This window comes from Macrosteles quadrilineatus, unplaced genomic scaffold, assembly GCF_028750875.1.
Source record: "Macrosteles quadrilineatus isolate MER2022 unplaced genomic scaffold, UCM_ALF_1.0 Scaffold_6__1_contigs__length_79288215, whole genome shotgun sequence".
Classification (NCBI taxonomy): Eukaryota; Metazoa; Arthropoda; class Insecta; order Hemiptera; family Cicadellidae; genus Macrosteles; species Macrosteles quadrilineatus.
In genome coordinates this window covers 33,960,874-33,977,842 of record NW_026542599.1, presented here as the reverse complement: position 1 = coordinate 33,977,842, position 16,969 = coordinate 33,960,874, and the positions used below count along the sequence as shown (strand labels likewise).

At 34.3% G+C, this 16,969-nt stretch overlaps 2 protein-coding genes across 2 annotated transcripts in view; both read right to left on the bottom strand.

Moving 5' to 3' along the window:
- LOC128996423 (coiled-coil domain-containing protein 124) overlaps positions 1-16,969 on the bottom strand; it is a 463,618-nt gene that overhangs the window by 250,462 nt on the left and 196,187 nt on the right. The gene's annotated exons all lie outside the window — the stretch shown is intronic.
- LOC128996424 (transmembrane protein 214-A-like) lies at positions 101-16,005 on the bottom strand. Its single transcript, XM_054421750.1, has 6 exons — positions 15,872-16,005; positions 14,977-15,079; positions 11,647-11,743; positions 10,423-10,591; positions 3,855-4,006; positions 101-2,333 (listed from the first exon to the last, which is right to left on the bottom strand). The coding sequence occupies exons 2-6, from the start codon at positions 15,068-15,070 to the stop codon at positions 2,228-2,230; spliced, it is 618 nt and encodes a 205-aa protein (XP_054277725.1). The 5' UTR covers positions 15,071-15,079; positions 15,872-16,005; the 3' UTR covers positions 101-2,227.

Here is a 16,969-nt window from a genome sequence, read left to right as displayed (position 1 = left end):
TATCTATTATTCAGTATATCTATTAGCATGGTAAATCATGTAAAAACTATGAGATTTTGATGAAATGAGGTATACAGAGTGAAGAAAAAAACTGTTTCAATTCATTTCATAATTTGTAATTGTTTGAAGTTTAACAATACATAGTTAGTTAAAAAAAGTAAAAATGAATCCATAGATTAGGATGCAACATTTTCAACTCACAGCCAATGGTTCATTTTCACAACACACTATAATAAATTATTAGCAAGTTTATAAACTTACAGGACGTAGAGATTTTTACCAAACTAAATAAAAGTTAATTAGTTAATAATATGGGTAGTACTAAAGAAATAAATTATGACAAATGAGAGACTAAACAGCTAATAAGCGAGAAAGTAAAATAATAAATTATGTGAAAACAAAAAGTAACGAGTGTAAAGATACTAAAAAAAAATAACTGTAACATAATTAATTTAAAACAATAAATAGACACTAACATCCCATTACCAACAAGTTTTAACCAATTCAATGTAATAAGAATATTGAAAACTACAGTAAATTAATAAAACATACAGCTTACAGTTATTTGATGAAAGAAATTGAAATTATGCTTAGGAAATTGAATATGAAAATCACATGAATAAATGCATCGGTAAGTTATACACTTTGGAATAAAAAAGTTCAAAGGAATGTTTGACACATTTTATACTTTTATTCAAATGCGTATTGCAGACAATTGTGAGAAAGTACGTAATTCTCCTTGAGGAAAGTATATCTTGGAGAAATAAATGAACTAACTAAATCTAATTTGTGCATATTTCATTATTCGCAATTTTTAAATCACAGTAAAACCACTCTCACACACCCTTTTTTAAATTGAAACCATAAATTACATTTTAAATCAACTAGAAAATTAACAAGGCAACAGGAGTTGTATGCATGGTATGTATTTTTGGTATAATGGAATCAAATATCAAGGTTTTGCCCGATTTTGTCTATGAAGTTGTAGGTTTTAAGAAGAAAGTAATTCAAAAAGGCAAACAATTTACATTGCAAATTTCTTTTATCCGTTATAGCCTTCAAATCCGAATCTTTGATTAACTGAAGAAATAGGTTATTGAAAACTAGCTCAATTCCTTTATTTTGGTTAGTTGGGGTTTTGCCATATAGCTGGAGCATGTTCCAGTCCTATAATCTGGAAATAGTTTTGGAAATAATAACAGTCTGTCACGTAAATACACGTTTTTTGGTCTAGTCTGTAAAATAAACATTATGATTAAAACATTTGACATTTAGGTTTTGGTCCACCCTGATAATTGTGAAACTCAAATATTCCATGCCGTTTTGTATCTTTGGCCGACCAATTAAAATCACAGATTTGCCTGACGATGACACATTTTCATGACACAATTATAAGCACGTATCAGTAGTGACTGAGCCTAATCTACACAAGCATAGAGATACACATTGATTTTATTCAGTTTACCATGTAATTACAAACATTTCTCAACAATAATCATCTTAAACATTAAATCCTAGACATGTCTATGATGGCAACACTTATGAAACATTAAAACACTTAATTTTAAGATATTTTGAGATGGAAACACTAGGTAATAAATAAGTTAGTTATATATTTCTTAAAATTACAAAACAATTACATGGTTGGCAGTCTTGGCACTCATTAATCAGACACACCATGCTGGGATAAATTATTGAGAAATTATATAAAATCAACCAATGTCTGTACTGTTATGATTGATTTGTGGTGTGGACTGGGGTCTATAAACTTAAGTATGAATCAAAATTGTGCTATCTATTAAATAAACATTAATATTTGTACATTTATTGTAAAATAATGCCCAAACTGATTCAACTGAATAGTAAGTAGTGAATTGATCTTTCCTAAAAGTAGAATAGAACATTAGATGCCAAAAGTAAATTTTACAGTTTAATGGTTGATTTTGGTATTTTTTGGGACTAGTAAGGGTTTACCAACACCCTCCCAAAACCATAAGTATCGGATTATAAAGAATCAACTGCAAAAGTTTTTATTTAATTTTAAATTGTTTGAAAACGTGTTGTAACCTTGTATGCAATGACAATATTTCCTATTATTTTACAACCTTAATTAACAAAAGGGAAAAAACTTATTTGACACGCAGTGTTAATCTCAAATGTATGAACTCCTGTATAGATAGTTTTAATTGACTTGGTCCTTGTGTTACTCTTGGTCGTAGTGTTATCTCTATGACGGTGCCGTGAGCCAATAGAGTGTTTCAGCTGCAAGTCGTGATGTTGTGTTGAGGGCATCCATTGTGTATTTTTGTAAGTTTTCAGGCGAGAGTGAGCCACTGTAACACCAAACAAAATTGTTTAATCCTAGGACATCCTAGGATGTAGGCTTTAGTCCGGAAGTGTTTTACACTTAACTTCATGCGAGACCTAAAGGGTTGCGGCATTTGATAAAAATCAATTGGTGATTGGCAAGGATTTTAACCTACCTTTTGAACCTACCAGTAGACCAGTTTACTCCCTAATGACACCTCTTATCTTCATATTTCTTGCTCAAAGTTTGCTTCCAGGTCAAAAATAAAGATAAAACTTGCTTACTGACTTATCAACGTTCTTAACTCATACAACCTATTCAAAGCAGCTACAATTGTTCTTTAGATGTTAAGACTTCATAAAGTTGCTTGGTCATTTTCCGTTAGTTAGATTTCTTGCTGATTATTTTCACTTTTGCAAGGAACTGATTTAGGTTTGTAAAATTTATAATAGGTCTAACGGTTTAACCACTCAACGGCTAGTAAATGGTATTTTACAGTAAGAAATGCTCCCCAGTAAAAGGGCGAACCCACACCTGACTTCAAATTTTTTTTCTGAAATATCGCACTTGACACGTTCGCTACTGAATTGCAACGGCCCGAGGTATACATTTTAAGATTACACAAATAGACTGGGTGTCACTTGGTTAACAGTACACGCAGATCACAGGCCAGAGATGCAGCAAAATTGAAACCAGTTTTGTCAACTATCATATCCAACACAAATCATCAAATTTGGCTTTGTGGTTTTTTTTTTAATTTTGTTGAAACTTTTATTTTAATGGTGATTTTTCCATGAAATCCTTAATATAGGTTGCAAAAAATCTTATTTACACAAAAAAGGCTCCAAAAATATAGCCCTGAACCAAAAAACAATAAGTTTAAATGCAATTTTTGTGATTTTCACCATAAAAAAAGTATTAAAAAGCACAGTTACAGACAGGACCAGCCTCAGGCACCGTGGAATGTGAAATATTTATTACTATTTGCTAGATATTTATCTAGGCTAACAACGTTATTGGTGAACGAATATTTTACAGGAAAATCATTAACATAAAATCAATAACAATGACTATTTAAAAAGGGAACAATCTATAACCTTGGTTTTATTCATAAAATACACAATAGATTAAAATCTCACCCTGGACGTCTATTACCCTCGGGGTGGCCCTGGTTACTGACTACATCGGTTACTTGCTGTCACTTATTTTTTGGTTCTTCGTTTCAGCTACCCCAGTTACCCAGAATAATTATTTTAAAGTTTTCCTCTCAAAAGTAATTGCATGTTCAAATTTAGTGACAGCTAGTAGGAGTAGGTATGTGTCAGTTAGCTGATACCGTTTATTTTTAGTGCCCATGCCATTGGCATTTTGTACAGAAGAATTGAACAACAGATTTTAAGTGGTCCATACACCTTCTATTGAAGCATAAGATAACATGAAAACTAATAAATAAATAAATAAATACCTTATTGAGCTTAAAAAACATGCAACTTAAAATTGTTTTTATTGAAAGGATATGACATGCATTCTTTTATTTGTTACGTACACAAACACGTTTTCCATCAGCCATGTTACTGCCAATGACAGGTAGGTCAGCACAAACTCGAACACCAAGATGAAAATATCGCCGAAGATCGCCAATCCTCGCCAGAACCAATAAGATGCAGACTCCATCAGGCCCGGGGCGTACTGGTTTATCTGTCAACATAGCATTTTGTTGACATAGAACTATTCTCTGGAATAGTTTTTCACATTACTGCAGGCTCGGCTTAGAAGTTCACACCACTATTACTTAGATAAGATCCATTAGTGATTGGTGGGATTCTAACCCAAGACCTCGGAGACTAATGTCCCGTGTCTTACCACTAGACCAGCTCACTGACCCTGACAAAACACAAAGGAACATAGGATTATAGTACAGTGGAACGTGTTAAATTAAAACCACTAACTCGACCTCTCAATCCTTAGAACTACCCCGTATAACAAAGCGCGTGCCATACAAAATTCAGGACATTTTACCAAAGACTGAAGGCCAACCTGTCAACTCATTACAACAGAAGATAAGACTATACAGTATTTATATACCTGCCTCGTTTGAAGTTAGGGTCCAGTCATGAGAAGCTGGTGATTGCATTCAAGCAGTGGCTCCTGTAGCATCCATTTTAAGTGAACGTGTGCCATAAGAATACTTGAACTGGCAGTGTTCTTTAAGGATCAAACATCGAAGTAGGCAAATTTTGAATTTCCTTTTTTTATTGCCATTTGACAGTACATTCGATCAAGTATAGCATCCTGGATAATTGATCAAAATTCAAACTCTGCTTCCTCACACTTTCTAAAGTTTGGTTCAAAAAGCTTCAAATTTAACACCAAAACACAGCTCAAAAAGTTTCTAAGCAAATAAATACAAAGCCACGGCACAATCAAGAAGTATAGGTATGACCTCAAATGCATAAAATCTAAAAAAAGCTTTAGTGTTTATGGCTGTGCGAATTATCAGTTCAGACAGAAAATCCATGATTGGATTTTAAAAACTTGACTTAATAAGACTGTTCAAGTAATTGCCATGGATACTTATTTTTATTCAACTACTACTCTTGTAATATTGGGTTTATCAGATGGAACATAAGAGTGACAAGTTCAGTGACATTGAGCCCTTTGGAAAAACTGTTGGATTGTGGTAAGTTTGTTAATTTATTTATTAAATAGCCTGACATTCAAATTGAACATCCAACTACTTTTAAAAGAGAAAACCAATTATAATGAGCCTAATAGGTAAGTGGCGGATGTAATTAATGGGTTTTTGGGAGGGGGATACAAAAATTGTAATAACTCTTAAACTCTAAAATTTTACAGCATTTCAGGTTGTACCTACTAGTTGACTACTATTTTGTTTAGTCATAAGTGACTATATTCTACCCTCCAGTCCTTGTTGACACCTATATTTTTTTATATATTTTTCATAAATTGCTTTTGATCATTAGCGGGGGGGGGGATTCAAGAATTTTTTGAGGAAGGGGCACGTCACTCTTACATTTTTCCATATATTGACCAAACAGAAAGCAAACTTCATGAGGGTTCAAATTTAATTGGCTTTATTTTTTTGTCAGTTTACTGTTTTCTTTGTTTCTATTTTTACCCAAGATAATATCAACTATAATATGATAATAAGACATATTATTTCATTTTTTGTTTATCGGTTAAATTTTAATAATGTTGCCGTGGTCGTTGGTTATGACGAATTTTGTTTTTTGTGGCGATATCGGTTGACTTACTACTCCTAGGCCACGGCCTAGTTCTGCAGCGTTTTTTTATAAAAACACATTTTTTTAAACAACAAATTGTTTTATACAGAAAATGAGTGAATTGTCACTCTCATCAGTAACGATAACGATGTCTACGTGATAACGGGAGATGTTAACGTTATTTACGGTTGATGATAACTATGTTCTCGTGATGGCGAAAGTCGTTGACGTTTTTTCTACGATGGCGGGTGACAATAATCATGTCCCGGTGATAGCGGGAGATCTTAACGATTTTTCTAGGATTCCGGGTGATGATAACAATTTCCCTGTGATGGCAAAAGACGTTGGTGATTTTTCTGCGATTACGTGTGACGTTAATCATGTCCCCGTATTAGCGGGAGGTGTTCACAATTTTGCTGCGATCGCAGGCAATTCTTTTGCATTTCTTTTCTCCCTGCGACTCCTGGCTGGATCAGCCACTGATCAATAGACAAGACAATCAAAGACTCAGATATTATCAGCAAGTATCATCTCAATTAAACATGTAAGAGCGACAACAATTTCATTTCTGACATAATCAAGTCATTTGCTGCTAAAAATCAAGAAAAAATCAAATTTAATTAATTATTCAAACTTATTGCTATGAAGTACTTTATGTATTGAGAGCTGTATGTTCACGGTAATTTAATAACCAAATATTAAATAATTTGTTTTATTAGTTCTTATATAAATTTTACTGGTGCTTACAAGTTTAAGAATTACATAATAATATACCAATTTCTAAAGCTATTACATTTTTAATAATATAATATAACATAAAAGTATCATTAAACCCTTGGCCCATTTTCTTAAAAAAAGTTTGTTTGCCAAGTGTTAAAGACTCACAGTAAAATGCCATTGGCATTTAGAAAAAATCACCACACAGTTGTGTGGTGACAGGGCAGCAAATTTAAAACTTAAACCACCTAGAAAAATGTGTAGCTGCGGCCATGTCCACATCACAGTTCACCTCAAAACAAAATTAGTCTACATCACAACGAATAGCTATCATCACACTTGAATTATTACAAAGAAAGTTAAAAAATACTTTTACGAATAAGCATAAAAACATCCTGTGGTCCAGATGATTTAGTATGTCCTTGGTGAATAAGTTCAAACATTCGCAATACGGTATAAAAGTTGGGAAAACATACTTACAAACAACAACAACAAACAAACAAACTTAGTTGGTTTTTCAGACATATAGCCTAGATAATGTCTAGATAGAATAATTCATGACCATCTGGAATGTCAGTGATTTTACAGGTAGAGCAGGGATAGGACTATTACTGGAGCATTCACTCTGGCAGTTTTTAGATTGACATAGTCAAAAAATAATTTTGGAAAATATTTTGTCTATCTAATGTATTTACTTGGGCTAAGCAAAATCAATATGCTCAAAATAGCATTAAAGGACCGAGTGCGTTTAAAAAAGAAAGAGTAATACTAAACACCATATAACTCAGTAAATGTAAAGGGTGAGCCAAAAAACAGGGACAATTTTAAAATGTTATTACTCAGTTGTTATAAAAGCTGGAGGGTTCGTTTTTGTGGTAAATGACTGTTTATTTGATGCCATTTGGTGAATCGTTACTATGGATCATCAATGGTTACCTCAACATCGTGCCTTTGTGATGGAGACTTTTTTCAAACGATGTGTTTATCATTCCTACTCAACGTCAGTTTTGTGTTCACTTTAACCCTTAGAGTGCCAGGCGAGAAATAAAAGTAACGCTCAAAAAATGCCGATGATTTTTCCCGAAGGTCGCGCTAAAAATGCCGAGCGCGATCTGGCGATTTTTAGGTTAAAATTTCGTAAAAATCGAATTTTCGATATTTCGACCAACGAAAATTGATGGATCGCATCTAGTAACTTTCGACTCAATGTTAATATATGGGTTAAAAGAATCCGAGTATCCATTCGGTTGTTATGACAACTGTTCGATCATTACGAAACGTCCGGTCAGCCGGACGTTGACACTTTTGGCTCGTTCTAAAAACGTCCGGTCGGCCGGACGTCGGCACTTTTGGCTCGTTTTAAAGTTGGCACTCAAAGGGTTAATGTTGGCCGTAATGGTGCCAATAACCCCAAACTTAAAAAAAAAACTACCCAAAGATGGGTAAGCAATGTCCTGAAAACGGCCTTTGTACTCAACATTAAACCTATGCAAATTTAAATTTAAATGCAATGTTCAGCAAATGGATGACTTAAGACGCTTGACGTTTAGGACATGCAGCACACTCGCGCGAACCATTTCAATGTTTTCCGGCGTTCGAATAGTACGAGGTCTCCCACTAGGTTTAAAATTGTGTAGCAGAAACCGTGTTCTGGAAATTACTTACTTAGATTTGACTTGGACAGTTTAAACTTGAAAAGTTACACATGAAAGAGTTTGTTGGTAAAGAAGGCTTATGTGAACTAAAGTCCATTAGGACTCAAAATAAAATTCTCGACTCAGTTAACGACAATTAAGTTTAGTATCCTGTGTTTCATGAGTGAGCTCGGAATCTTCCACATTTACTTATCTATTAATCAAACTTGACTTTTGTAAAATTGAAATCAACAAGGCAATTTTAAAGTACCGGTACTGTAGTTTATTGAGAAAGTAAATATATGTTGAACAGTTCAGTTATAAAGTGATTCAACTTTAATAAATCTTATCACTTATCAGTTAATTAGAAGTCACTAATCCTGAGCTCAGTTTGTCAAAAGATTGATATTGTTAGGTCCATTTAGATAATGATAATAATTAGATAATGCAAACCAAATTCTGATAATGCTTAATTTCTAATGAAATGAAGTGTTTACCAGGCCAATAAAATGTTGTAATGGTCATTTTAGGAGTTTGTCTATATGTGGTATCCCAGGTAAACCGGCCTTAAAGAGAGGGGATTAGGTCAGATAAGGGAATACCATTCTAACCATGAAACAGTAAATTTAATTTAATTTTATATTGTAAAAGAGCGGTCTTACGAGCCATACACATATTACGTAAAGGTAACACACTTTTGTTCTGGAGGGGATGGGGTATGACATAGCATTACACTGTGTTATATGGTGGAGGGGGGGAGGGGTTGGCTCAACGTTACGTAACGCACACAATTAGCTTTAGAAATACAAAAATAATCAAATTGATGTTTATATCCATATTATTCTTTTAAACTTTAGCTTAAAAGGAAGTTCTCTTGGAAATTTTACATTTTATAATCTCATAAATATATTTTCTGTGGCAAAATTTGTTACCAAACAGCTGTTTGTCATTTACGTAGTTGTTACTTAAATGTTATGTTATATCTATATATATAAAATCCAATGTATGTTTGTTTGTTTGTCCTTTATGGACTCCGAAACCGCTCGACAGATTGTAATGAAACTTTCAGGCATTATTAAGCATTATTCAAGGATGGTTTGTGTGAAGTTTGGTGCAGATCCGTCAAAAGGGCTCCGCCCCAGTGGCTCTGGAGTTTCCCACGTTAACCTTATGAGTACTCATATTTAAATGGAATTAAAGAATCTTAACAGCTGGTTCAACTAAGCAATTTGATTCTGTGATGTTTAATAGCATTAAAAAGTTAATAAGTTTACCAACAGGGTGCAGCACGATTATTTTTTTTTTTATTTATGACAACAGCTAATTTGCAACCAAAAGGTGAGAGAACGTAGCGAACGAACTTCAACAAGGATATTGAAAATGAATAAGCATTTGACATAAAACCACATTAGGACAGGACGACGTCTGTCGGGCCAGCTAGTAAGCTTTAATGCTAGTTAATGCAGCTAGTTAGTACCTTTTTTGTTAGTTATAAATTAAATTAGTTGTGTTTTAATTGGGATGATTTATTTTGTTGTTTTATTATTATTAGTAGGATAACAATCTTGTTTGTTTGAATCAATTTTGTTTTGATTATAAATAGGTTATCAAACAAAAGTTATTATAAGTTTAATGATTTATTTCAATCCATATTCCACCAGTAAAATTATGCTAAACCTGTTATTAAAGTCTACTAAGATCAAGTTACGTAATGCAAGGGGGGGGGGGTTTGTTTAAGCGTTACATATGGGAGGGAAGGGGTTTAAAATTACAAAAAAGTGTGTTACATAACATACATAACATATGTATGGCCCCTTACTCCTTGCACTCTCCAACATTGTCCCTTGTGACAACTGCAGGGAAGCTTTTGACGGTTAAGCCTTCTATATCTCAGTTGTCTTGTACACGCGTAACTTGGACTTCCCCAGAAATCATAACTTCCTCTGCTAACACCAGAACAGCTACAGGCTTCAGCTTCCGGTCCACTACACAATGCAATTTGCCAACAAACACTCCTACATTGGACGAAAAATAAAAAATACAGTCCAAAAAACTTGAAGGAATGAAACAGAAAATGAACTGATACAAAGTGTCAGTGGGTACAATTCAGGGTGGGCTAGTAGAACAGAACAACCGATTAATTCAATGAAAGAGTTTTTTTTTTATGGTAATTAGGCCTATGACAAATTTAACTTCTGTAACGCACAGATCTTTGGTTATCTGACCTTTCTGGTCCATCATCATGAACATCTACTGCGATCACGACACAATTGTCAACATGTCCAACCCTCGTGGCACAATCGTCAACACATCCTTTTCGTTTTCATTTTCCGTGTTACCCAACCTTTTTGCTTGGATAACCTTGCCGCAGCCGGTTTAGGTCAGTGATCGAGACTCTACTGCAGGATCACTAATATTTTTTGTGACATCATTGTATTCCGTACAGTTTATAAACCATCAAATTTAATCAATGTGGCAATAATCGCTGACACTATTTATTATTATTAACAAAGCTTACCCATTGTTCCACCAGAGGTTTCTTGGACAAAATGAATTCATATATGAGCGTGACGTTGACCAGTAACAGTTGTACTACGAAGCTGAGCCACGCAAACCCTGCATGTAGAAAAGGTGCGGTGGTGTCACGAGCCTTGGCTGCATACCCAGGAACATTGCTCTGGCACCATCTGTTAGGTAACAAACACGTCTTTATAGATTTTTGCTTTCTTACCTTGCAAATGATTGTAAAAATATTTAAACCTTTTTGAGATGAAAGCCAAAGGTACATATCCTACATATTATACCGACCACACGGATAAATCCATTTCCAAATGCCAAATAGGGTTTTAATTAGTTTAAATAACAAAATCTTCCTAACCTAACCTAACCACCCTTAGGTTAGGTTATAATTAAAATTGTCGTGTGGTCGGTATAATACTCAAGTACAAAGCCAACTACTGATTAATGAATGAGACCATTCCTGAACGGCTTCTATGTTTTTGGCTTAACACGTTCGCTACCGCATTACTACATTTTTCATTCATCGATCAGTCCGGACATATGCGGAGGCCGGTTTCTTACCATAGACTGCCGTCGCATATATGTGACAGCTAGTCACATTAAATTAGACTGACGTTGCATATTTGCGTCGGTGTCCGTTATTAAAAAGCTTATATATCTTCGTAACGGTCTATTTGAAGGCCCTGAATTCTCTGCATTGGTCAACAGGGATGTCTGTCGCATATGTGCGTCACTTGGTCTGTGGATAATGATGATTAGTGACGTCATATGATAGTTGGCAAAACTGATTTTCGGTCTGTGTGTACTGTTAACCAAGTGACACCTGGTCTATGTGTAATATTAAAATGTATACCTGGAGCCATGGCAAGGACCACAGCGTCGCAAATATGTGGCATTGGTAGCGAACGTGTTAAGTGATTATCGTTGTTCAGAAACGTAAAGGGGCAAAAGGTGAATCGTTAACTCAGGTCCGAGTGTTGATTGGCGCATCAATATTTACTGAGTCTCTAATACCAATCAGAGATGGAGGATTTCATAAACAGCATCAACAAATTTACTTTAATACTTTTTTCTTTTTACTTATTTGATATATAATATACCTACGGTATTTATAAATTTTCTGTGTAAATTTTCTGTTTGTGCCTTAAGACATAGGATAACTAGATTAGGATTCGTTCATTTAAACAAAATTTGAAATACTAAATGTCATCTTATATTTTACCTGTAGCCTTGCTGGGAGTAGGTTCTAAAAGTCTTCCAAGCAACTTCTCCAAAATGAAGTGCCCCCGAATCTTTCAGGAATCTATGGGTCTTGGAAGCTGTTAAAATTAAAATAACTGTGTTAAAGCAGTCAAAAATTAGTCATAGGGTGGAGATTCCAAACTAATTTTTTTTTTTTTTATTGAGGGCATTATTTATAAAACATTATCATTAAAGTATTTCAACATTAATTACATTTTACTGCTAAATTGTCATTCCTCGAAATAGACCTGTCAAAATATATTATATTGTACGCTTAAGTTAATACAATGTCAAAAAAAAAGAAGAAATTAGCTAAAATGGAGTTTTTTTTTCACATTCTAAAATCTGTAACGTAACTATGTTTCTTTACTTGATGTTTTAAATAATGATGTAATTTAATGCAAATACATACACGTTTTGAACTATGGAACGAGTTAAAATAATTACTGTTATGTATTTGTTGTTGAATTATATTTAAATTGGTGAAATTTGTGCCCTGATTAACAATAATAGTGGTAGGCTTTCCATCAAAAGGTAATACAAGTTTTCTATTAGTTTATTTTTTCTTATTATTGTAATATATAGGCCTACACTATGATCTGCAGGTAAAGATTGAACTTTGAAAAAAGCTCATTATATTAGCTACGGTAAAACGTATCAATTATAAGTGAAATCAATATAAACTGTTTTTTTTTCTTTACTACAGTGCTTTATGTTGTGCGATTATCGTTCCTTATTTACTTTATATGTACGTTTATGAACGAAATAAATGTTTAGGAAAGCTTATCATTTGAAAATTAAATCGTGTGGGTACATTATTTCAAATGCATCAGCGCCTCATATAATTCGTACTAGGTAGTCCTATAAGTTAGCATAGCCTTAAAGAAAGATATTTGTCAAACTAAGAGTTTCAATTGAGTTATGTTCCTGAAACAAAAGGGGAATGTGTAGCCTAACTATTTTATACAACAGAATTCAAGATCAAATTTTTTCGCTTCAGTGTCCTTCCCATTGCAAAGCACGGGTACAACAGCTAGTAATGTTATTAAAGACCAACATTGAGGATGGATGTTTGGAAGGATTGGTTTTATATAGGCCTACTTAAAGGAGTTTAAATATTTCAAAACAAAAAAATGTAATGTGCTTAAAATATTTACCAACGACCGTTTATTAAAGTAGCCATTTCAGTTCAGTTCTTAGAATTTAAAAGTTTCACTTAACATCTGTTTACTTTCATAACAGCATAGTTTAATTTCATAACAGCATAGTTTTTCTCATAACAACACAGGTAACGGACCAATGAGGTTCAAGGATTCAGAGAAAAGCAGTAAAATTGTAATGCTTCGAGCGTCAACTTATCAGCTGATCAGTTGACAATTTTAATTGTTGATCCGACTTGTTCCTGTTGATACTCGCGTATTCTTACCCTAAGTTGGTGGAAGTTAAAGGAAGTTAGATTCATCTGATTTAAAAATGTCAGTTAGTGAACGTAAAGTTGACGAGATGGAATTGAGAGCACAAACTTTTTGTGCTAATCTTTTGCCACCAAAATCAAAAGTATGAAACTACATAAGTTACCAGCAACTAATTGTTTCACCATATTATCCAGTTGTCCAAACAAATATACAATATTTCCGTAATTTTACCTGATACAGCATTTATGGTAAGAATGCTACTAGCAGAAACTATTCCCTGAAAAAAGGAACATATTATGTACGCAACTCGCGTTAATAGTCTTTACTACATGAGTAGAAGTTTTTAAGGTACTTGCCAAGGCTCGTGCCTTAAATTTTCTACTCATGTATTAAAGACTAACATAACGCAATCGTTGCATAAACTACTATACTGTAAGCTAGAGATGTACCTAAGTTATATAACATAACAGGATGAATAATTGGGTTGCCATGCGTTAACTGTCGTCAGACTAGCCTGTTTTAGCAAACTCCCTGTTATTAAAATAAAGATTTTCAGTTTTGTTGCAACAGATCCGCTGAACGCCGTTTGTAAAAATTAATTGTTCTGACAGAAACGTTGTCGATAATTAAGTTACAGGTTGTAATTTTTTGCGTGGGGCTTGAAAAAACTTAATGATCAAACTCATGCTCGAAGTCAACCGTTGCGGAAACATTGGCAACTAGTAAGAATTTAATCGTTGAGCTTTATAATGTGGTTATTATTTATACTGTATAATGAAAACTAACTTGTTTTGATTTTTGTGATTGTAAATAAAAATATTTCCCAAAGTGTTGCGTGTTGCTTTTAGTAGGTAGGCCTACAGATTTTGTTAATGATTTTAGCGTTGTAAATAATAACATACAATCCCGAAATATTTTAACATTGTAAATAGCATACAATAAAAAAACTTTAGATATTCAGTGTAGGCGTAAAACTATTGATGCTAGGATAAGAATATAATCTTATTAATTTAAAGGTTGCATCAACTAGTACAAGTTAAGCCTATTAACTTAAAATAAGTTTGGTAGATACCTAATTAATTTATAGTCCTAAGTCTGTGGTTTTACCGACTGGCCACCAACTCACTTAACACATTCGCTGCGGGTGGCTCGGATTCGGGACACGCGTAGCGTCCTGCGCATGCGCCGGATCCGAGCCATCCAACCTTGTTAAACAAAAGCAGCCAGTATGAGTCTAGTGTTTGACGGAAAACCTTACTACTTGCTGAGCATGGTCTGTAAATACAATAGAAATCTGTTTTTACCGCCGCTCCTTAGTTCGGGCGCGCTCCGGTTTTTTGCGGATTTTTAAGTTTGCGCTAGCCTTTATGTTCGTTTGCGCTTGTGTTTAGTCGTGTTTGGACTTTTTTATGTATTTAAATGTGTTTCTTAGACTAAACTTTGTAAATTTGTAAATTGTTTCTTAGGTTGGTAGTAAATTTCCCCGTAAAATCCCCGTCTGGCAATCTCAAAAATCTACTTTGTGTCCCGTCTTTTTCCCTCCATTTGGCAATACAATTCCAATGGGACCGGCTACGTTCCAAGCAGTGCTGCTATCTGTGGGTGTTTAGCGAACTATGTCAACTCTCGTTGTAAAGCAGGACATCACCGCACGTTATTTGCAATTCGTCAGACCAAAATTGGAAAGCCAATTACACGCGGCAATCGGGCTTGTTCGACGCTGAGGGCTGCGCCGCACTGGGGATACGCCCGCCATTTGACGTGCCGCATGAAATGTGTTAACTGCTAGACCACAAAAATTATGTGCAACCTGTTGTGATGAAAAGTTAAAATAAAGTCAAGTTTTGAAATTGTTTGGGGTCCACTCATACCAAATGTGTACAAATCAAACTTGCCTGAAAAACTGCCATGTTCATTGATGTCCAAAGCTATAAACCCCAAAATTGTAGCTAATACGATATACGTTAGAAATTTCCCAATGGCAGACATTCTTGATCTCTGAAAAAAAGTTGCAGAGTAAGACAACAATAGAATGAGAGAGATAAGAAATAACAAAGGCTTAAATGTAACAACTTAGATACCCTGCGGCCTAGTTGTTGGTAGACCGCTGCCGCATTCCTTTCGATTGGTTTCCAAGACTGTGTAGGATTATGCATCGTTGTGGTGTGTTGTGCAGAGTTTTGAGTTCACAGGAGATAAGTTAATGTAGAAGATTGGCAGCTGCTTTATTGTTAGGCCTACATAACAATTTGGATGATGATACTGATTAGTCATCGCCACCCTAAAGTTAGGGTGGCAAGGACTATAAGTTACTGATAGTTTGGCTAATCAAATATCTGAAGAGTCGTAAGCCGTGTTCGGAATTGTATAAAAGAAGGGAAAGTGAGGGGGAATAGGGTACAGTTTCTTAACTGGGCTATGCTAATATCGATTGAAACTATAGAATTGGGAAATATTGATTAATAATCGATATTTAAAAAATATCTATTATAAAATTAAACTATCATAACCTAAACTAACCAACCAAACTTGCTGATAGTAAAAAAAATGGAATCAAGTTTGGTTAAGTTGGTTCTGGTTAGGTTAACCTAACCTAACTACCGAATGAAATTTAATCTATTATCGAATAATCTATATATCGATAGTTTTCTTTCGAATGAGTGTAGGACGTAAACTAAAGTGCAGCCTAAAAATTGTGTTTGCCGTCATAATAATAAATAAATAGGCTAGCCTAAGTAAGAAAGGTTAACTTGTGGAATTCAAAATTAAAAAAAGTGTAAATTATTTTACCTTCTAATTACGTAGGATTCTGTCACCCGCTGTGCTTTTGCTAAGTTACCTACCTTCCCTCAGAGTCAGAAATGTTAAATTATTATTATTTATTATTTTAATAAAAACTAAAACGTAAACGTCAGGAGGAAGCATAAAAAAATGGTCGGGGCGCGGGTTGGGTTGAGATCGAGGATCGAGTGATCGTCGATCGAGAGGGTTGAGTTGTTGAGATGAGTTTTTTGGTGGTCCTTGGTCCTTGTTCTTGGTCGAACAGCGAACGGGTCGAGTCGAACTCAGTCGAACTGGTCGTGGCATTGACTATATAACACTATTAAAATTGATCCAAAATTAAGGCGAGGGCGAGGTAACAAAATTTTGAGTTTTGGTGTTTTTTTTATTGGAAATATATAAAAGAAAACTTAAATCATCCCATTTTTAAACGCTCACCCTCGCTTTAACTTTTGACAAAATTTCATGATTAAAGTGTCAAGTTACTGGAAATTTTGTCAATATTTCCAGAATATCAGTTATATTTCCTTTGGGCGGATAGGATTTGCCCCATTTCGCATACTAATTTACATGTATTTCTTATGGAAGGAGTATTTTAATAAGATATCAATTAAATAAGTTATAACTCGTAATCTGTTGAACCAAAATAAACACATTATATACTTTTCTTGTAGAAAATTTAATCTTCTTCAATTTTATAATTTACTATAGTATACAAAAAGTTGATAGTTTTCGAGATATAATCAAAAAACCCAAAATGCGTACCTTTCTCCCCCCCCTTTTTCCCCTCTCCACCCCCTGGCTCACCACCTAGGAGTCAGGAATTTTGGTATGTTAACACCCTAAGCCCCCTGAACAAGTTTCTGAAGGAATCGCTTAGTTACCTGCTCACGCACTCTACACCTCATTCCTTGACTGGACTAGTTATATTTGACTGAATTGATTTTCAATTAAATATATATTTTAATAAGCATTAGGTTTAACGAGTTTACCTAGGTTTGCTGCTACAAGGAAACTAATAAAGTGTGTTTTTTAGTAAAATATTGATAGCTTAGTACAAAATAAATAAATTTGCCAAGTTTGATCAAAATATATCCATAAACAAGC